The sequence below is a fragment of the Notolepis coatsorum genome (genome assembly GCF_963971535.1).
Source record: "Notolepis coatsorum genome assembly, chromosome: 3".
Classification (NCBI taxonomy): Eukaryota; Metazoa; Chordata; class Actinopteri; order Aulopiformes; family Paralepididae; genus Notolepis; species Notolepis coatsorum.
Window position 1 is genome coordinate 134,111,601 of NC_140167.1, and position 23,404 is coordinate 134,135,004.

Below are 23,404 nucleotides of genomic sequence, written 5' to 3' on the forward strand. Positions count from 1 at the left end.
TGTTTAAACTATTGTTTGTCCCTTGGCTTTAACCTGGGATTGTTTTGACTGTGGCTCTGTGTCACACTGTATTGATGGTTTTTCTTCACAACATGAAAAGGATCAATGTTTGTCATGAAATCAAGGTATTCCTAAAGGTGTATATAGGGTATCGAGACAAAACATAGCAAGTGTGAATAACAAGTCATTGAACTGCAAATAGCAGCTTTGAAACAGTGTTGCATTGAATAATCTTGATAACAAAAAGACAGGGTCAAATATTGACAGAAACTCAGGAGAGCAAATACAAAGTACAATTGATAACATGATAACATTTAAACAGCCTGCTATTTATTTTACAATAATTCATTCACATTGGTTGAGACGTCTGGCTCTTGTGTTTACCAATGAAACCAAGCTATTTCTAGCAACACGTTTTAAATTTGCAAAGGTAATAAGTCCTAGTTATGAAGGTTCTTGTTAAACCTATGTTGTTTGTTGGTAAGGTGTTATAGTCTAAGTGGGATAAATGGCAGTCAAGTTTAAATGCCCCTCATGGAGGGAAACTGTCCTTGATTGATTTCATGGGAAACTGCCCTTGACTACACCTCTGGGATTAAGACACAGAACCCCCACATGGGGCATCGGCCCTGTCTCATTACATAATTTACTATGCATACAATTATTCAAATGAATCCACCTTGTGTCAAATCAAATCTAAATCTTTTGGAAACAATGTGAACCAAATGTAAGCCTAGATCATACATATTTATGTAGTAAAATACAGTATGTTTTTTATTTGGACAACCTGAAACAAAGTAATAATTCTAGGTAGTGCTCTTCTAGCTTCTAATATTATTCCAGGGATCCAGTTCCCCTCTGCGGGCAGTTTGTTTTATTCATTTATGAAAATACGCCAATTTTAAATGTGCATTTCAAATTGATTGCTGTGCCCCTCTAACTAGTTAATGTAATCACATTGTTTGCGACAGAACAACAATTTACCTATCTCAAGCCCTGTCCTCTCTTTCAAAGTTTGTCAGAGGGAAGCAACAGTTGTCAGGAGGATTGCGAAAAGAGGCTGCAGATTGAGATAGGTCAATGGGAATGGATGGTATTCGAAAGATGGAGAGAGAGCGGGACATATTCAGGCATCAATCAAGATGGAATGAGAGCGGCACTGACACTGTTGCTAATCAATCAAGATGGAATGAGAGGGGCACCGGCCCTGGTACTGCTGGTAATAAATAAAGGCTAAACTCGGTTGAAGGGAGATTACGAGAAAGAGAAATGACCCTACTTTTCCTTTCAGAGGGTGAACCTCGACAAATACGAACCTCGACAAGGCGGTTCTAGCAACACGTCACCTCTGCATCTTAATTGCGATTTGTTTGACATTTCCGTGAAATCTTCCCCAAGATGAAACCCCCCCACAATCAATTCCTCAAGCTGAACCTGTCGAAACAGGAGAATGTTCCATTCAACAATGGTTCAGCAAAAACAGTGAGTAGACTTAAATAATCACAGTGAAATGAGTGAAAGGAATACGCTGGTTGGAACTTGTCATACTAATGTCCAGCGGCCTTCCAGTCAACATCTTTGATATGCCATTACTAGAGATGTTCAGATACCATTTTTTCCTTCCCGATCCGATTCCGATACCTAAGCTTTGGGTAATGGCCGATACCAGTGCATACATAATTTAAAAACTTTTTTTACAGCTACTGTTTTATATATACTGTTTTTTTAGTAATAACTATAAAGTAATTTTTTTTAACAACCGTTTTTATTGGTGAAGCAAGTTTGTACAATTACAAAGTCAGAATTATTCATTCACCCTTTTCCCCTTTATTTTTTTGTATAATCTACCCCACCCATCCCACCCCCAAACCCACCACCCCACGGATCAACAGGTAGGACTATATACATAACATAACATAACATGCAACAAGAGAAAAGGTTAAAATACAGACAGTAATAATAATTGCTACTAAAATAATAAAATGTAATTAAATAATATAAAATACAAATATAACAAAGACAAATTAAATAATAAAAAATTATAAATAAAAGGAAAATAGTCTGAGTCAGATATAGTACACTAATCAGTTATGGAGTATACATAGTTAACTGGTGGTATTACATAGTACTGTTGGGCCTGGTTAGATGGGAGGGTCACGCAAAGAAGGAAGACAGTCAGGAGGGAGGGAGAACAGGTAGGCTGTTAAAGTAAGAAATGAACGGTTGCCACTTTTTAAAGAATATTTCGTTAACTCCTCTAAGTTCATACTTAATCTTCTCTAGTTTTAGAAACAAGACCATATCTTTTAGCCAGGCGGAGAAGGGGGGGGGGGGGGGGGGGGGGGGGGGGGGTGTAGACAATTGCCAGGCTAGGAGTATTCTCCGTCTGGCCAAGAGCGTGGCAAAAGCCAACATGTCAGTCTCGTTTGGCTTAATAGGGAGAGGCTCAACCGGTACCCCAAAAATGGCTAACAGTGGACAGGGCTGTATTGTAGTATCTAGTACTAAACAGCAGGTGATTGATTGTATAGATTAGTATTAGTATCGTCAGTGGTGCAGTGGCAAATTGACAGTAGGTCAAACGCTCCACGCGCGTGCGCGCGCATGCACAGTTTTTTTTGGCTGCTCTCGTCCTGCAGCTGGATACTATTGCCTCACAGCGCGGCCGTCAGCGCGCGGCCCAGAGAGCGCCGCTGGCTCTGCGGCTCTGCAGCTGCATGCTTCTCCGGGAGTCCGGTTGGATAATGCCATGTAAAAAGCGATTGCGCGTACTTCAGCCTCAGTGACCGAGGTATAACGCCGTTATACCGAGTTATACCAGCACTGCACCACTGAGTATGATGGGGTTGCAACGTGTGAATCTTTCGCTAGTATGGGTTGATAGGAGGGCTAGATGTTACTTCATGTTAGAGCTTAAGCAAGGCCTGCAGCCTACACTCGGTTGAAAACGGGTTTTTTCTGCCTTGACCTGAATCTCCACATGAAGGTAGAGGTTAGTTGTGTGCTCTGTTGCTTAAACAGTGATATTGAGCTGCAACACTATTGTGTTGGTTTGCAGTAATGCTCGTATGAAAACATGCCGCGGCTCAGCCGCTCTCTCTCTCTATCAGTTTTTTCTGTGTCTTACAACATGGATACATACGGGTGTCGGGTTCACACACACACACAACTTGGTCTTGCTATAAACCCTGTTCACAGATGTGTCTGTGGTTAGCGTGCATTGAATTAGCTTGCGCTATTCATTAGCATTGCTACTGAAGGTATCATGTGGCTATTGTTGTTGTCGTATGCAAGGGTTGGGCTTGTGAGGGGGTACCGGATAAACCCCTCCTTCCCTCTTCTGATTGGTCAGGGGGTTATTGGACTCTCTTTTCATTCGGTCAGGGCCAAGCTGTTAGGCGGCTTGGCACGGGGGGGGGGGGGCGGGGGAGGGTTTCCCACCTATCACAGGCGGTTGAGTCTTGGGTTTCCCCCCGTCATAGCAAACGTCACTAGGCACGTTGCTATTGGACGATGGCTTCTGTGAGTTTAGACCTGTATGTAGGGTCTGTTGTTGTCAAGTTGTCGGGGCAGGGCGTAAGAACTTACTGTTCTACTACGCTCGATATACGTGTAACTTGAGTCGGTTGGTCACATGACTCAATGTTACCGTGACTTTTCAATCTATGGCTCACGTGGGAAGTCTCTCTGAGGAGTTCCGTCTCTCCTCTGTGGTGAGGATGACGGGATGTAAAAATGTAAAAAAAAAAATACCCTCGGCTGCGTCGCGTGGGATTCATGTCAGTCTGTGTTTCTTTTTTTTTAATAAAAAAAGAGTAGAGAATATGAAGCACGACAACCTTCTTGTCGTTCTCCCAGGCGCCTTGAAGGATCAATGTGGGGTCTGGTTAGACTGTCCATTGATATGTTTTGGGTCCCAACGCATACATAGTGCGGGCTCGGGGTGTTTCTGTTAAGAATCATGCGGGAGGCTAGTACGCCTTGGTTGCTTGTTATTAAAACAGCGTTTTTATAAGGCAACTGGGATGGGGGATTTTTTCCTCTTCCGAGAGCCTGTTACTGGGTCTCGACGGATTCTCGTTCATATCTGGGGGATGTTAACGGAATAGATCAGAACATAGGTAGAGGGGTCTCACGCCCTTGGGGTGGGCCACTGAGCGCGGTATAAACAGGACCGTCTGGGTGGCGCCCTCTTTTCATGTTTTAGATCAACACGCATACCTGCCCCCTCTCCTGGAGTAGGCATGTCGGCGTGGTTAGGGCACAGGACTGGTTCTGGTCGCGCTGGTCCAGGTCAGTTAACCCGTTGTCCGCCGGGGATGCAGATCTGCTGTTCTGGTACCCTGAGGGACTTGTGCTTTTTTCGGGGGGGAAAATGCCGGGTCGGCCCGGGTGTCACGGGGTTAGGCGTTATGGAGACCCTTTGTTGGGTACATGTTGTACCTGGCACTATTATAAGGGGCTGGTTCTCCTTTCTTTCGCTCCTCTCTCACGCATGGCGAAGAGGGGGCTGTTGGGGTGGTCTTCTGGACCTCCTCTGGTAACCCTGTGTGCTTCCCGAGCCGCCGGGCCCGGTCCGAAGTAATGTTTCGTTGAAACCGTAGGCCTGGGATAACCCTTTTTCTTGAGGGGTTATAGGAACAACCACCGTCTGTGTACAGAGAGGGTGGTTGATTCCCTGGTGTGTTGGAGCAGAGTCAACTCCCGGGTTACCCGGTTGAGTGTGCCCATGCACGTTTATGACGTCTGCCAATCGTGTCAGCCTTTTCTGCCTCGACCCCTCTGGGTGGTTTTTTTTTGATGGAGGCTTTGTCATGGTGCTCAACAACGCCAGCATACGCCCCTTCCGCCGGGGGGGGCTGTTTTCAGTTGACCCCTTTGGCGCCCGTCTCATCCGCAGTGCTCCAGGCTCTGGTCTACAGCCTGCTGCCTGGTTTCCCCAGTGCGCTGCCTGCTTCCGTTGGTTAACCTTTTTGAGTGCTTTACGGCCATGCTGACTGCCTGTGTTGCAGGGTCAGTGTGCCAGGCGGTGTACTATTGGGGGGAAAGGGCCCGCTCTTGGAGGGGCCCTATCCGAATACGCTGGCGATGTGGGGGGCGGTGTCACTAAGTGACCGCCTGGTGGGGTCTTGATGCCTTGCGTCATTGACCTCTCCGGGCCCCCCTTTTTTCAGGGGCTCCATTCCCTTCAGTGGGTCTGGGTCTTCCTTCGCGCTCCGCTGCTACGGCCTTGCCACGGGGTTGAGTTTGCTCTTGACTCCGTGATTTTGGGGGCAGTAACGAGGGTTGTTCCTTCCGTTCGTTCCCTGGTGGCATGCGGGTTGTGCGTGTGCGTAGTCGTGGGGTCAAGCCACGATCTGCTCACCCTGTGCGTTGAGTTGCTTGAGTTTCTCTTCGCACGGTCGGATCCGTCTCCCTCCAGTCCTCCAATAGGGAGGGTATCCTCCATTAGGGAGGGTCGGGGGGCTCGGTCCTCCCCGGTCTAATGGTTGTGGGGGGCCTCAGTGGGGTACATTTGTCAAGCTTCAGGCTCCCGCTCAGCTCCTGTAGTGCAGATGACGCTGAGCGGCAGCCAGTATGAAATAGAACGTAAGGTTATGTATATAACCAAGTTCTATGAATACTGGTGACGCTCAGCGTCAGGACGCCACTGCGGCCCTTGATCTCGCCTTGTGGTGAAAGTTTGGGAAGGAGGCGAGTAGGTGACCACACACCTGCTTATGAAGGTAAGCGGATAGGGGTGTGGCCAGACGAATGTTGGGATGTAAAGGTACATTGTGGAATTTTTATTCAGTGCTCGTGCGCGAAGTAAAGTGCGTGCAGATGACGCTGAGCCAGTATTCATAGAACTTGGTTATATACATAACCTTACGTTAACCTTTCACTACCACACTACAGACGGTTAACCTTTCACTACCACACTACAGAAGGTTAACCCTTTCACTACCACACTATAGAAGGTTAACCTTTCACTACCAAACTACAGAAGGTTAACCTTTCACTACCACACTACCGACGGCTAACCCTTTCACTACCACACTACAGAAGGTTAACCTTTCACTGCCACACTACAGCTGGTTAACCCTTTCACTACCACACTAGAGAAGGTTAACCTTTCTAACATGTGGTAGTGAAAGGGTCAACAAGTAGGGAACAGAGTTGAAATCATGTAATCAGACTGATGAGTCAGAGGAGATGGCTGAGAAGTAAAACGACCCATGTCCTAGTATAAAGGAATAGAAAAAAACCCTGTCCTAGTCTAAAATTATTGAAAAGACCCATGTCCTAGTATAAAGGAATAGAAAAACCCCATGTCCTAGTCTAAAATAATAGAAAATACCGATGTCCTAGTCTAAAGGAATATAAAAACCCCATGTCCTAGTCTGAAATAATAGAAAATACCCATGTCATTGTCTAAAGGAATAGAAAAGACTCATGTCCTAGTCTAAAACAATAGAAAAGACCATTGTCCTAGTCTAAAACAATAGAAAAGACCCATGTCTTAGTCTAAAACAATAGAAAAGACCCATGTCCTATCAGATTTCCCAAATGGGAAAAGAATGGCATACATACATTGGGAGATATATTCAACGAACGGGGTTTCTGTAGCTATCAAGATATACATAACAAATTTAACCTCACCAGTTCCACATACTATTTCTACAGACAGTTATTAGCATGTTTGAAGGCTCATGGAGTCCCATTATAGGTACCACTGGAGCACCACAGATATCACAAATTATTTTATGAAAGGGAGACATTGAGAGGTTTTGTCTCAGACTTTTACAGTCACTTACTTACATCTTCGTATGAAATCCTTCCCCTAGACTCAGTTTGGAGGAGGGATATACCAGACTTGGAAGTAGATTTTGATTGGGCTGAAGTCTGGGCAAACGTTCGGCTATCGTCACATAACCCGGATCATCAACAGATTAATCTTAATTTTATTCATAGGATTTACCTAACTCCTATTCGACTGAACCGTATGGGGCTTAAACAAGACTCTCGATGTTCCTTATGTACAAACGGTGATAGTGGTACATTTATGCATATGTATTGGGAATGCCCGCCTGTTAAGATATTTTGGGAAGAAATAACCACACTATTATCAGGATTTTTGTTTTTGACAAATAATACCTGTAATGCCTTCTGTATTGTTTCTGAATGATGTCTCTCAATTCTTGTCCTATTGGACCTTAGTGCAGCGTTCGATACGATTGACCATAATATCTTGATCAGTCGTCTTGAAAGACTGGTTGGCTTTTCCGATCATGTACTAAATTGGCTCATAACATACATTAAGGGGAGAAGGTTCTATGTTAAGCTTGGAGACAATGGATCCGAGGAACATGACAGCAGCTTTGGAGTTGCACAAGGAAGCTGCCTTGGTCCATTACTCTTCTCACTATATGCTGCCCCTCGGGGACATCATTCGAGACCACAATGTATGCTTCCATAGTTATGTTGATGATACACAACTATATATCTCCGCAGAACCAAATAACACTACAGCCATACAGTCCATTACAAATAGTCTGTTAGCAATAAACAAGTGGATGAACAATAACTTCCTAAAATTAAACGAAAGCAAGACCGAAATCCTATTGATCGGCCCAAAAGCGAAAAGGGAAGTGCTGTGTGAAAACCTGGGGAGTCTGTCATCCTATGTAAAGACTGAGGTTACAAGCCTAGGTGTCATCTTGGACTCAGACCTGACCTTTAAGTCTCATATAAATAAGGCCATGAAAACGTCATTCTTCCACCTAAGAAACATAGCGAAAGTAAGACCTTTCGTAAATAAAAAGGATGCAGAGACACTTATTCATGCTTTTGTATCAAGTCGGCTTGACTATTGTAATGCACTGTTCACTGGTCTTCCCAAAGCAACCATTGGGAAGCTTCAGCTTATCCAAAACTCTGCAGCTCGATTACTAACTCATACAAGGAGAAGAGAACATATCACTCCAGTCCTAGCCACTCTGCACTGGCTTCCAATAACTCATAGAATTGATTTTAAGGTCCTTTTCCTAACATATAAAGCTCTTAATGAGCAAGGCCCAAAATACATAGCAAATTCCCTAGTTAGTTATCTGCCCTCAAGAACGCTACGGTCATCCACTACAGGTTTACTAGACACGCCCAGAAACCAAAAGAGGATAGGAAGTATGGCATTTGCCAACTATGCCCCAAAACTATGGAACACACTACCAACAAACGCCAGCTCCATACACATTTTTAAAGGAAAATTAAAAACGTACCTATACAGTCTAGCTTACAAATAGTTATGGCTTGGAAAAACCTGATGGATCCATGAGGCTAGGATAAGCCTTGTGGACCCAACTTTTTAGATGAAGGAACAGGTACATACGCACACGATACACGACCACTGATGGATCCGTAAGGCTTGGATAAGTCTTATGGACCCAACTCTTTAGATGAGGGAACGGGTACATACGCACACAATACGCGGCCACTGATGGATCCATGGGGCTTGGATAAGTCCTATGGACCCAACTCTGACCACTGACCACATGAGGGAACGGGTACATACGCACACAATACACGGCCACTGATGGATCCATGGGGCTTGGATAAGTCCTGTGGACCCAACTCTGACCACTAATAAAAACGTAACTACACTAGCGTTATAAGAGCTAACATTGCTACCTACCGTACAAGTGCATTGGTTTAGTGCATTTCCTACTTCCGGTTGCTACTGAGCGGACATGTTTGTGCGGACCTGTTCTCCCAAACTGGTAAGCAAATGACTGTTTTCATGTTTTCATTTTTACGTTATTATTATTATTATTATTATTATTATTATTATTTTTTTTTTTTAAACATTGATCTTAACTGATCACTGTGACTTTATTGCTTTTATCGTTATATATGCCTATGTTTGTGTACAGCACTTTGAGCTACATGACATGTATGAAAGGTGCTTTATAAATACTTACTTACTTACTTACTTACTTACTAGTCTAAAACAATAAAAAGGGGTATGGAATTAGAAAAGAACGTTTTTTTTTGTATTTAACCTTTATTTAACCCGGAAGTCCCATTGAGATACAAGATCTCTTTTGCAAGGGAGACCTGGCCAAGATGAAAGATAATGTGTGGGGGTCAAGAATCGTCTTCTTATAGATGCTAGATGCTAGTCTAGCAATCTCGCAGCTTGAATGAAGCGGCAGGGTGATTAGCAGCTACCACACCTGCTTATATGCAAAGCAGATAAACGTGGTCTTGGTCAGTGAGTAGGTGCATTGAGTGAAATTCTTTCAGTGGGCATATATAGGTGCCAGGAACAGTCCAATTGGTGAAGAAAGACGCTGAAGCCAGCATGAGATGGGAACAATCCACACAAATGAAATGGTTAATTAGCTAACGTCACAGTGACCAAATGCGTCCACATTTTTATAGGATTCCATCACATTTTCATAACAATTGCTAATATAACTTACCCTGCGCCGTTTTCATTGAGGTTTCTTACAAATTAACGATGTTTTATTTGTCCTTTATATGCGGATAACATTCAGATCTTAAATTGTACCATTATGTTCCCGTATAGACAATAAACATAATTCTAATGATGCACTTTTGTTAAGATAATTGGGTGACCATTCTCGATCACTGTACTCCGGTCCCATTAATAGTTTAACGCTGTTCAGATCGCGTCAAAGAATAGATGCGTCCCAGTGACCTGTGACCTGTGCTAAAGGTCTTGGGAATTGTATTCATTTTGTAGTTTTCACATTTTCACCTTTTAATTTTAAACCAATGCTGCCATCTACTGACAACAGAAAGTGTTGTGTAAGTTATAGTATAACGTCAACCTGAGAGGCTACCCGCACTTTCTTAAACACTGTCGCCCAAAACACATTCTAGAGATTCCCACTTTTTATGGGTACATAGGTTCATATCTAATAGTCTTTAGATGACTAAATATAGATGAATACTCATGAAATTTGATATATATATTCTAAAATAAGTATAATTTCACTTCATCTACCTGTCGACATGAAATTCCCAAACGCAGACGGTAAAAAAAGCCTGGATGTCGCGCAAAATGGGGCGTGACCGAATTTGGTCCCAGACAATAAGAGTGACTGAGATTGGTCTACGTTCCGTTTACAATGAACTAATGCTATAGTGTACATGTATAAGATAAGATAATATATTCCTTTATTGATCCCCCAAATCAACTCAACCATGATACCCTTGTACCACCTGTCAGCGAAATCGCATTGGACTAAAAAAAATAGTTACTTAAATGACGTGCAGTAGCTAAAACTATGGATTATACATGAAAGGGCCCGGCCCCAAGCTATACTCATAATGAATTAAAAGGTTTGGGATGTACCCAGCCAAGCCTAAAGAGTGAATGATGCAATCATAAAATCAATTCTTAAACACACATTAAGACTGGGAAGCTAAAATAGGTCATAACTGGTTACGAATCTGGCAGCAGCAATATTGGAAAAGTATGATAAATCCAGAGATAGACTCTTGATTAAATCAGGACTGGTTTAATAAGCCTGATAAGTGATTGTCATTGTGAAAAGGAAGTGTTTATATATGAAGTGTGTATACATTTATACAGCAGAGACCAAGATGCTACAGCTTAGCAGCAGGGACATTGATTAAAATGAATGAAAACCTAGCGATTGCATGTACTGTATTTTAGTGAGATGTTAACCACTTATTGAGCAAGGCCACCAAGATTATCCACCCAAGAACCCAAGGCCCCCCAGTTCACTATTGGGGAAAGTAAATTAACTGTGCCCTCCACTTGGCATACTCATAAGTATTCATGCAACGCCAGACTTATCTCAGGGACACTGTTTCAAAGCCAAGGTTATTATATCAACAGGAGACTCACCAGACACCACACACATCTCCTCACATGCCTCCAAGGTCCCGAAGTTGTTGGCATTGCCCCCGCAGCCGCCATACTCAAAGTGCTCGCAGCGGCCTGTGTCAATGTCGAAGTAGAATCTTTCCTTTATCGCCTTGCAGGGCCCTTCCACCATCTTAAGGGCGCAAAGCTCGTTGAAAATGAAGAGTTCAGGTTGCCCTCCATCTGCTGGGGGAAAAGAAAGAAACAGTTACCCAGTCTTTTCACTTGTGGTGCTCATAGAAACGGCTGGGGAGATCAGTCGGCTCTAACCTCAGACTTTTGGGATAAGGTAAGGGTGCCACACAGAAAAAGGACTCCAATGTTAAAGCCCCTGGCAAGGTAAATCATAATTAAATGTTATTTAATTATGTAATTTTGGATCTAATGTGCCTATAGTAAAGACCGGAAAGGTATGAGAAGATGTTCCAATTTTAAAGAAGTCTCTCTTCCTTCCCTGTTGCTGGATTGCAGTTTGGCATAGCTAAGCAAGGAATTTGGTGGTGTCACGTGGTCCACGATCATCTCATGTACCAGTCATATTAGGAGAAAGATAATAGATGTCTGATCACTCCGAGCTGAGAAAAGTCCACAAAATGTCCCATCATCTCCCCCATGTGAAAGTGCACTGCACTTTTCTTTGCTTTTTAGAAGTTGCTAGATTGGCCCTATTCTCACAGATGCTGCTAGCTTGCCGATTTAGTCTTTATACTTCCCATGAGTGTGTGATACTATAACAAGCCTTCGAAGTCCCATACATTTTTACTGACAAACACCAAGCAGAAAAAGGTTTTAAGGTGATTGAAGGAACATTAAATGGTCTACTAGAACCAAAAGGAAGCTGTCAATCAAACTTGATCTCACCCCACCCAAAAGACAATCCCGAGAAATGGTCTGAGCAGCTAGATGAGCCGATTTTTAGCTGGGTTTTATAATAGTTATTCATGTATTCTTTTTATAAAATATTGGTGGAGGCTTTACTGGTTTGACGTATTACTGTGGTTGTTGTGATGGTAGGGTGTGTGTGTGTGTTTGTGACATGTGTATGTATGTAATGTATGTATGTCTGTGTGAGTGTGAGTGTGACTGTGTGTGGTATGACAGCCTGTCTTTAATCTTTCAAAATGTTCAGTTGCTATCGCTATCAGCTCTATCTTAAATGTTTTCTAAATGTTCAGTTGCTATTGCATACACTCATCTGTGTTTCACTATGCACATGAGTGCATGCTTACCAACTGTCCGTCTGTAACACTACTATCACCGACATCTAAGAAGGGAGATCCCCCCCTTGAACGGCCCTTCTAAGGTTTCTAGGGCTGTCTTAAATACTTCGAAGCTTCGTTCGATGGGCATGGGATTCGAATATGAAAATAAAATTCGATTATTAAAAAAAAAGAAAAAAAAATTATTTGTATTTATTTTTTGCTAAATCAACTCTGCCTCTCTGTTAATTACAACAAGCAATGCCGTTTGTTATTTAAGATGAGGTCGGACTCTGCACTGACAGGTTTGTGTTCATTGTGCTGCTTTTATAAAACCTCAAATGACGGCTTACAATATTTCATGAAAGCAAAGTGTTTTGTTTGTCTAAGATTTAAAAAGGTTTAAACTTTACAGCACTGACAAAGTTGAACAAAGTGCTTTACAAGTGCCACAACATAAGAAAAAAAAATATAAAATATTTTTAAATTTCGAAGCTTCGAATTAAAATCAAATATCGGCCCTGAAGCTTCGAATTCCAAAAAAAAATTGAAGGTCAGCCCTAAAGGTTTCTCTTCTCCACATTGCCTCTGGTGCATTTTTTCCTATTGCTAGGTTTTAGTGAGTTTTTCCTTACCTTCACGTGGGGTATGTCTGGGAGTGTTGCACTCATTTATTTAGCATTTATTTAAAATTTGTTGGACCTTATGGTGTTCTTGACTTATTGTGATGTTTCTTCTTGACTTGTTTAAAGAAGATGTGTCCGGCCCATGGGGACATTAACGTGTGTTGTCGGGCCTTCCAAATAAATTTGATTTGATTTGATATAGCTACTTTTTATGTTCCATCACCACCACTACCATCATCATCATCATCATCATCATCATCATCATCATCATCATCATCATCATCATCATCGTCGTTCACAACAGCAGGTTTGTCTGAGCCAGGAAACCGGTGATTTGAGTCGCCTCCAGCTACAGCAACCACCTGGCGGAATGTTAAATCACCTTCCCTCCTCGCTCCTCCCTCCTCTCCTCTCCTCTCTCCTCTCTCCTCTCTCCTCTCTCCTCTCCTCTCTCCTCTCTCCTCTCTCCTCTCTCCTCTCTCCTCTCTCCGCCTACCTGCATCTTCACTACACCCTGCTGTGACAGCGTGCTGCTTGCTTTCGGAAACACATCTGAGCGGAGCACAGTCTCTTGTCTGAGGAGAGAGGAGGGGGGCGTTGTCTCGGAGGACTGGGGGATTTGCAGATGGCCCATCAGGCTTGAGTTGTCAGCTTTGTGAGAGTCAGCATCCTGATTTGTATTGTTCTTTGTGGGGTTTTCTTTCTCATTTTTTAGTTTTTGTTTGTCACAGCATTTCGTGTTTTATGAAATACTACAAACTACAAAGTGGAGAGTAAGAAGATGGGAGAGAGTGCATCCTGTATGTGAAGCAACAACCCTGACTGGAGTCCAAGCCGACAAAATATTAGTTTTTAATAAGCCCTTTATTCAATCCAAATTGTGACAAAGAAATACTTTCCCTGATACTTTAAAGATGTCATTAGGAATGTTTTTACTGATGTTAAGTATTTAACTGATATTACCCTGCATTTGAAATCCTGACCAAGATCAGTAAAGACTTTGATTATGACACTTGTTTGACCCGTCCTGTTTGGACGTCACCGCTAGACAGATGGCAAACAGACTAGAACGTTTGCTGGGAAAAGGTCACAAGCTGTATTAGAACACACAATGTCAGACGGAAGTGTCACATTTCTGTAAAAACAAGGAACGCTGTAGAGCAAGGAATGTGACTCGATTCTGACCTACTGTACGTACTATTATCTCTGAAGTCATTTCTATTTGGTCGATTGTGATCGGAAGGCTTGAAAAACAAACACTGCGGCAACAGCTGGAATCCATCACACAGGGTGCAAAGTTCCGTCACGACGACCCCTTTCAGCGCCAGTCGGTCTGCCCTTTTGCGTCAGGGCAGCAGTCAACAAACGCTGCCAGGCAAGTGGGTAATGAAGGTTCCAACATGCCCCCTCTTCCCCCCTCACAATTCCAACTTGTAACCAAGGATGGAAAAAAACTAATCATTCAATGTGTTCCCTGTGCAGCCTCATGATATTTCTATTTACATTCCTCTTGTAAAGATGATCAGCAGAAGATACGGCCGCCCGGCGGGTAAATCACACGGCGAGACAGGCCGTACGCATTGCTGCCTCGGTGGTGAGGAGGCCCTGTTGTGGCTGTGTAAACACGCCTCTGTGCTGAACCCTCGCTGAACAAACTCGGGGAGGGTGATGATGACAAGTTCAAATTTGTTTGCTCTCTTCTCGGAGGCTTGGAGGAGTCACCCCGGGGCGCGGTGGCGCTTCGCAAAACATGTTTGAAAAGGGACAAAGCGGTGGACGCTCGTAGAGAGAGACATTTTCTCACAAATGAAGGAAGTCCAATAAGCTGAGACTTGGCCGCCCAAGGAGAGAAAACAGGATGTTCTTATTGATTTCCTTTAGAGCTCTTCTGAGACAGTGAGTACAATGGTTTGTTCTTTGGCCGCTGATGTCTGACATCCAGCCAGGCTTCTGCGGAGGCCCGGTCGTCCAAAGACAACACATTCAGAGAAAACAATATGGGCGCCCCAACAAAATAGTTATTTTATGTCATCTCTGAGGGGATTTCCAACCACCAGTTGGCCAATAAGAAATGTATACTCTAAAGGCCCTCCCATAGTCGAACGGAACGTACGCGGACCGGACTCCGTGAAGGTCCGCACGGACTCAAAGCGGACTCCAAGTGCGAAGCTGCTCTGTGTTTTTGTTGACATCGACCTGCATTTAACCCTTTCTCCGCCGATGACGTGTTGAGACGTCATTCTCCGCCATGCGTAATCTGCCAATGACGTCTTACAGCGTCTTTGAGATCAATATTTCATATTTTCGTCATGGTATTCACATTTCACCCACGGAGTCTTTGCTGGTGTTGTAGGACTCCGCTCAACTCTCCAACGCTTCAATACCGCCACCTGGTGGCCGATCGGTGAGTTGCCAAAACCAAAAGTCACCGGAAGTGCTTAGTCCGTCCCCTATTCTGTCCGGCCACTCGCTATCGCTCGCGGGACTCTATCCAGACACCGTGCATATCGATCCGTTGCCATAACTCAATAAACAACATGATTGGACGTGTATTAGTATTATACAAACCGGAACTGGATCACCTAGATCAACATCCCATAATAGCGATCTTTTTGCTCCACGCTCATCACCCAACAGTAAGAGGAGACTGGGGTGAGTTTCAGCGTTTTTCTTTACCATTTTCGATACAAACTGCTCTGATCTATATATCACCCATACTACATAAATCATTTAACGTCGGTCATTGAATTATAAACAACCCCCCCCCCCCTCCGGTCAACCGCAGATGATCAGTCAACACGTCTAGGACCGTGTACAGTTGACATTTTTTATATAGCATGGATCGGTATCAAACTGCATTTGATGATCTAATATATGCATTTATGGCTATATCTCACGTTCTATGACATACTGCAGAAAACGATAAAAACATATTTATACTCTAGACCAGTGGTTCTCAACTGGTCTAGCCTCGGGACCCAACATTTTCCTTGGTCATTAAGTCGCGACCCGAATTTTTTAACCACTATGATTTATTTCAACAACAAAAAAATTGCAGTAATACACAATATTTCATGCACTGTTAAAAACATGAAATAAACAGTGCAACAAAAGTGCAACTAGGGCTAAAAACCCAATGCAATTAAATAATAATAGATAATATATGCTTCTTAGCAGATTTCTTAGCTTAACATCCCAGGGAACTAATGGGATAACTGGGGATGTTGTTTGCTCCTGAGAAGAGTCTGGTAGACAAAGCCACTCTGAGGTCATGCTCAATGTCCAATCTGTTCCTCTGCTTTGTCTTCAGCTGGACCAGAGCTGAATTTTTTTTTTACACACACACACATCCGCAACCCACTCAAAATGGCCCTGCGACCCACTTTTGGGTCGCGACCCACCAGTTGAGAAACACTGCTCTAGACCGTATTATTGTATGAATGTGTGAATGAAAAAGTAAAACGTTCCTACATCCTGAACGATAGATAATTGATGTTGAATGGGCCATAGTAATGTCAATTTAGCAATACAATTTAAAAAGTTATAGCCCTGCAAAGAAGGTGAACATCTCCATAGACAAATAGAGCTGGCAGAGAGGCTACAAGGATGGATATAAGCTCCGGCAAATAATGGGTTAATGTGACACCGATCTGCATTTTACTCTGAACACTCGCTCCGTGCCAAGTGAGAGTAGGGCAGGATCATGATTGGTCCGGTATTTGGTGATGGTCAGTGCTGGGCTACTGCCTGCTGGCAGCGGTTTATTCTATAACAACAGGATACTGTAAACTAAGTAAACAGAACACACAGTAGTACTAGTAGCAGTACACACTGATTGCAATCTGCTTGCATACAAATATTATATAAAATCAGATTCTGAGGTCAGTGTTAAAGTGCCACATGGAAGAGGTCTGGTTAGTGGTTAGAGTTAGAGGTGGTCTAGGTCTGGTTAGGGTAACTTAGGGGTAGTTAAGCATTCATTATAATTTATTATTATTTAGATAGATAGATGTAAAGGGCTAGACCAACTCTTAACCCCTATCCGGACCTAGACCACCTCTAAGTCACAACCCTAATTTAGGCTAACAACTAGTTAGCTAGCTAACAACAATCTAAACTATAGCTATCCCTTCACACTTTTTAAGGGTAATAATTGTTACATTATAAACCAATTGTGTAAAAGCCTAGAAGAAAAATACTGAGGAGTGGAATATTACAAATAGACACAAAAACACCAAAAGTCCTCTCACCTCAAGTTCAGCGGTTTCACTCCAAAGATGACAATGTAGGTGAACTCTGACCCCAATTCTGGACATTTAAATACCAAAATATGGGAGACAAGACCCTCTGGTGGTGAAATATAATGAATGTGACAACCATCCCCGTTCTCCCCTATGCGTTTACAGTGTTTCCCCTAGGATTTTTTTCAGGGGAGGTGGTAGGTAGGCCCCCCAAAACTACTAGTGTTGTCGCAGTAAAGTTTAAATATCAACATTATCTGGCCATCCTCAGTAAATATCATACTTTCCAAAGACCAGAGTTGGGACGGGCACACGTGTACACACACACAGAAAGGGAGAATGGCGTATATGAACTATCCAGTTCATATATCAACTTATACTATCCAGTCCATTTTATATAATTTAGCTAGCTCACCAACGTTACTGTGATTAAAGCTAACTTAAATAAAATAAAAAAAAATAAAAATAATTTATAAAAAGAAAATTTATTATAATTTTTTCAGGGGGGCGGGGGGTCCCGTTGGCGGGGGAATGGTAGGGGACACTGGTTTATATCATTTATACTAAACAATCAGCATTTGAAGCCTCCCGAAACATGTGCCATGTTGCACCTCGTGCAAAGTGTGGCAACAGATTATGGGTGCTTCCAGTTTACACCGGCAGCTACCCTCCTGGGTTCTGCAGACATGTTCTGCTTTGCCAAGATCCAGTCAAGCACACACACACAACTACATTTGGATAACGGTCTGAGGGTGCTGTGCCAAGCACCTCTGTGATGCTGCACAATACGGGCAGGACGCCCTTAGTTGGGGCCGAGTCTAGGCTTGTTCCCCCATCGCAGAGGAATGGGCACAAGGTTGTATTTTTGCTTCATCAAAAACCTGGCCAAGACACCCTTCAGTGTAGGCCAACTGCCTGGAACCTATTCACAGCAGGACAGCTCCTCGATGTCCACTATGCCTATCTATCTCCCATAGCTGTACAGTATAGTAACTAAGGCTTTAACAATTTCACTGCCACACTACCTGCATGCTTACCAACTGTCCGTCTGCAACACTACTATCACCGACATCTAAGAAGGGAGATCCCCCCTTGAATGGCCCTTCTAAGGTTTCTCTCCTCCACACTGCCTGTGGAGCATTTTTACCTATGGTTAGGTTTTAGTGAGTTTTTCCTTACCTTCGCGTGGGGTATGTCTGGGAGTGCTTGCATTCTTTAATTTATTTGCATTTATTTTAAATTTGTTGGACCTTATGGTGTCCTTGTTCTGTTCTTGACTTAGTTATGTTTTCTTCTTGACTTGTTTAAAGAAGACCTGTACGGCCCATGGGGACATTAACGTGCGTTGTTGGGCCTTATAAATAAATTTGATTTGATTTGATTTATGTCATGTATGTCCCTATGCCATAAATGTCATGTATGTTGTGTATGTCATAAATGTCACTATGAATTGAAAATGGGGGACCCTGATCAGGGGAGGAAATTAGGCCACTTTACTCGCCAAATGCGAGTATTTTTTACGTTTGGCGAGTGATTCATGAAGACCACTCGCCAGTCTGGAGAGTATACAAAAAAAAAAAAACATTCTGCAATCACTGCACTGGCAAACGGTGCACGTCTTCTGAGTGCTCGCTTTAGTTGACAGTGCCACGAGAGCACTGCACAAGACCACCCGCGGACATATAATGTTTAATAAAAGTTTGCGCAGTACTGGCCAACCCGCGGACATATAATGATAAAAGTCCTGCGTTACTAGGCTAGCCATCAGGAGCACTCTCAAACGGACAACGTTAAACACAGCAGAAGATGGAAAACAGACAGACTGACCAACGGGGAACTGCATCCAACCCTAGTACAACCCTTGAGTATAAGTTACTAAGGACACATTTAAATCACAGAGGTGTAATGTTAGTCTACTGGAAATGTATACAGTGGTTAGCTTCTAGTTTTAGCGATAGCTGCTTGCTAGCTAACGTTAGCCCCGTGTGCTCAAAGCAGCCAGCTAGGTGTATCTGTTATGACTATAATGTTTCCAAAAAAGCACCGGACTACGACGTAAGGTTAGACATTTTATTTCATGCTCAAAAGCCCCTGGCTTGCACATCGCAGTCACGAAAGGGGCTAGCTAAGCTCAACCAGTGCACTGTGTACAACAGCACACCAACCCAACTGACGTTATCACAACACTTGACGGTACTGTCGTAAGACCACCGTGCTGTCTTAAAGGCACAGTGTGCCTACCCAGATGCATACACAACATTGACGAGGCTTGACAACCGAGGTTCAAAGTTAACTTGATTGATTGAAAACTTTATTAACAGATTGCAGAATGGGTACAATACAGTACGGCATTTTCAATTCATCATAACATATGACATACAGATAGACTACTGCTACATCTATATATTTCACATCTATCTATACTGTTCTGAAGGATCAGATTAAACCGAATATATATATTTATTTATATATATATATTTAATTGTATTTGTATATCCCCTGATATCCCCTGATATCCCTTGTATATTCCTTGTACAATATGCATTGAATATCCCTTCTAGTCTACTGAACATCCCATAATAGTCTCCATTCTACCATTGGACGAGACCTTGGTGCCAGGTCGCCATACCCCTCAGACCAAGTTCAATCGTACCGCTCAACATGTATGGACAAGTCCTAGTTCCGCGTAGGAATATGTCTACCGCACCACTAATGGTACTATTTGTTCATAGTGCGTATATATACTGCGCTATTAAAGTAGAACTTTCTTTTAGTCCAGTTACTTACCCTCCAACAGAGTGACAGACGCAAAAGCCTCCCCGCGAACCACGTGTGGGCAGTAAGGCCAATTCGGCCCAGTATCGGCATTGAGACATCGTGTATATTAATATTTGAATAGTCATATTTGGCACTATATCGTCGAGTTGGACGTATTCTATTAAGCTAATAATAGTCTATTCATACATAGTGCCTCGTGCGGTAAGAGTTCTATAGTAATCAGCACCCCCATCGTTTCGGGCATCAGCTGGACGCTTATCCAGGGTGGTTGACCCCACGTGAAGCTGCACCCGAGGAGCTCCAGGCCAAAGAGCGAGTGGACCTGTATATTGGATTATTCTACCGACGACGGCTAGCCTTCCCCGGCTTGGATTATGCTTTGAGTACTTTGATTATTCTATGGATAAAGGCCAACACTGCGGTGTGTTGGAAATACCCCCCCCGGAGAGGACGACAGGTGAGACGGCGCTCTGCACAGTGAGGTCGCCTCACGTCTCTCCGTCGTGGACCGGAGGACGCCGGCCACAGAGGGTCCAACTGCATTCATCTGTGGATCGAGGATCGTTGGGCACCGTGTCGCACAACTGTGGACTCTCCCAAGATACCCTCGGCCAGACGGGATCCAGCCAGTGACTCTCTAACCCCCCCCCCCCCCCCCCCCCTCCAGCTGTCCTACAAGCAGTCGGAACCTTCCCCTAGTGTATCCAGCTATATAATCATTCAAGTATCATCGCTATTGTTCCCTAAATATTCCAGGTTGTATATTTGCTTCCTGCGCAATCAGAGATTGGACATTCGATATTGATCTACCTACGAATACTCATTTGCCATAAAAGTGCATACTATTTCAAATCATAAATGTAATTAAGTGATCGTTGTACATACCTTTTGCTATGTATTAAAACTCAAACTTTCGATTTGGTACATTTGTGTTGGATCCGTTTATCAGGTGGGAGTGTTCAACATATTCATACCTAGTACTGGGTGGCCAGAGTCTAAAGTACAAGAGGTAGTGGTAGTAAGTATCATATCTAACCATACAGTCAGGGAATTGTACCCCTCAGTTACATATACACTTCACAACATACTTCGGTTTTTTTCTTTCACTGCCCAACCCAGTCCAACCCAGCATCTTTCACTGCCCAGTTCAGCCCAACCCAGTCCAGAATAGATACCTCTTTCATGTTAATATGTTTTATGCTAATATTGTGAAGAGTAGAGATTAATGTTTTATGCTAATACATATTTTAAAGAGTAGAGACACGGTGTGATTATTTTACTATGATTGAAAATCTATTTAGACGAAGACATACAAAGAAGTAATTATCACAATTAGCGATTTTTTTTGTCTGGTAAAAAATCAGTTTGGCTGGTAAAAAAAATCAGATACTCGCCAGTTGGCTGGTAAGCCAAAAAGTTAGTTTCCTCCCCTGACCCTGATGTAAACAAGACAAACTTCTTTCTCTGGTCTGCATCCCCTTAACAATTGTGTGTATTGAGCCATACTGTATTGTACCCATTCTGCAATCTGTTAAATAAAGTTTTCATTCATTCACTATATAAGGTTAGCCCTTTCACCACCACACTCCTAGCATGTCCTACCATGCTCTGTAAAAACTCATATACCGATATGCCCTACTTTGATTACTTTTATTATTGCACAATGTCGTTCTATTGGATTCTTATTATATTATTATTATTGTATTATGCACAATCGTTGCGGGCAAGACCCCCTGCATTTCATTGTATACTTGTATGCCGTGACAAATAAAACTCCTGACTTGACTTGACTCTGTAGTGTGGTAGTGAAAGTGTTAACCCTTTGGTGTGGTAGTGAAAGGGTTAACATTCTGTAGTCATATGGCGCGACCCCGGTCAGTCGCCTATGGTTTCGCTCAGCAACGATTGTGCACACTTTTAGCTATTATGTTTGTTTTTACTACTTTTTTTATGAAGACATCACTGGCGGGGACGTCATACGACCGCCAGACACTTATGGACCTAAACTCCGGACTCAAAGAGGAGTTTGGAGACACTTTATGCCTAGAATGGCCACCGGAGATCAGGCGGGACAACAAAGACAACAAAGACAAAGGAACCGGCAGGAAGAGACTAGAGCCATATGAAATCCGCGTTCACGGAATCGCGGACGGAATCGCGGAATTGACCAATAAAAATGGAATCAACTGCAAAACGTGGAATATTGCAGAATTTGGCCTAATCTGGACTGAAATTCCGTTTTTGGGTGGAACGCTTGGTGCACACGCGACCAGGGAGGCGGACGCTAGAGCGGGTTACACACAACACAGGCAGTCTCCCAAGCGTCTCGCTGCTTCGGTGTTTACATCGTCAAGAAGCTAATAAATTCCCCAATAAGCCCTCAATTCAGAGCAGAGCAGTATCCTAATGACTTTTATGCCTCCGGCGATAAGGTGTTTTGCTAATTCTGTCAACGTTCCGTGGACTGGAGCCACAAAAACACTTGCGACACTATTGTGATTAAATAGCTATAAGTTATAGTATAACGTTAGGACATGATCGCTTCTTGCTAAATCTAGTGCACCCATCCATTTGTTTAATGCAAACGAGTCATTATACACTGCCCTTTATAATCGAAATAAACTTAAATAGCTATGAAACGTTTTACAGTACATAGGACTATAGATGGAAATGATAGCTTCTTGCTAAATCTGGTGCAATCCATTTGTTTAATGCAAACGATTGTCATTATACACTGTCCTTTATAAACGAAATAAACTAAACTAAAGGTGCCTAAATTATGCATTACTATATTTCATCACAATAAAATAGATATAGCTAGGCTACTGACATTGTGATAATGTCAGTAGTAGCTAGCTGTATCTATTGTTTACACTTGAAATGTGTATTTTTATTTTGTCACAATATTATTTGAAAAGTATTGTGTAAAATGTAACTGTATTTCTGAGTTGCAGCACTTAAAAACATTAAATGGACTGTTATATCATATTCAATTGTAGACATTTATTCATTCCCACTTATTAGACACTATTTCTGATGGTAAAATGAGCATAAAAAGCAAAATACAGAATTCTGAAATATTAAAACGGAAAAAAAGGAATTTGGGAAAAAATTAAATGGAATTTGGAAAATAATAAAACGGATTTCATATGGCTCTAGAAGAGACACAGAGGGAAACGTGGAGGCATCAAGCTGAGGTTAAAAAGATCTGCTTACCGCCCAGCAATTCCATCCATCTTTCTGGCGAATACACGTTCGTTGGAGGGGAGGATGGACGATCTGAGAGCGAGGGTCCGATTCCAACGAGAGGTGAGAGACACTAACATCTTGTGTTTTACGGAAACATGGCTCAAGCCAGCGACTCCGGACCACAGCGTCTCTCCCTCGGACTCCTTCACCGTCCTACGAGCGGATCGCACAGCAGCCTCCGGCAAGAGCGTCGGCGGGGGTGTCTGTCTTCTCACGAACAATGGTTGGGTTAATCCCAAGGAGGTGCATGTACTCTCCCGCTCATGCTACCCGGACATGGAACACCTCTCAATTCTATGCCGTTCTTTCCACCTTCCCCGTGAGTTTACTGCGGTCATCATGACTGCTGTATATATCCCTCCACAAGCGAACACCGCCAGGGCTCTGGCAGAGCTACAAGATCATCTCAACAAA

The 23,404-nt window shown here is 43.0% G+C and overlaps 1 protein-coding gene across 4 annotated transcripts in view; it reads right to left on the reverse strand.

The window, feature by feature from the left end:
- The window catches only part of tfpia (tissue factor pathway inhibitor a), a 175,176-nt gene that overhangs the window by 79,790 nt on the left and 71,982 nt on the right, over positions 1 to 23,404 (reverse strand). For 3 of the 4 annotated variants that reach the window (XM_084310385.1, XM_084310384.1, XM_084310382.1), the window contains exon 2: positions 10,880 to 11,083. In XM_084310385.1, coding sequence (XP_084166511.1) covers positions 10,880 to 11,083 — 204 coding nt within the window. The remainder of the gene's footprint in view (positions 1 to 10,879; positions 11,084 to 23,404) is intronic. The other variant, XM_084310383.1, reaches the window with a different exon arrangement.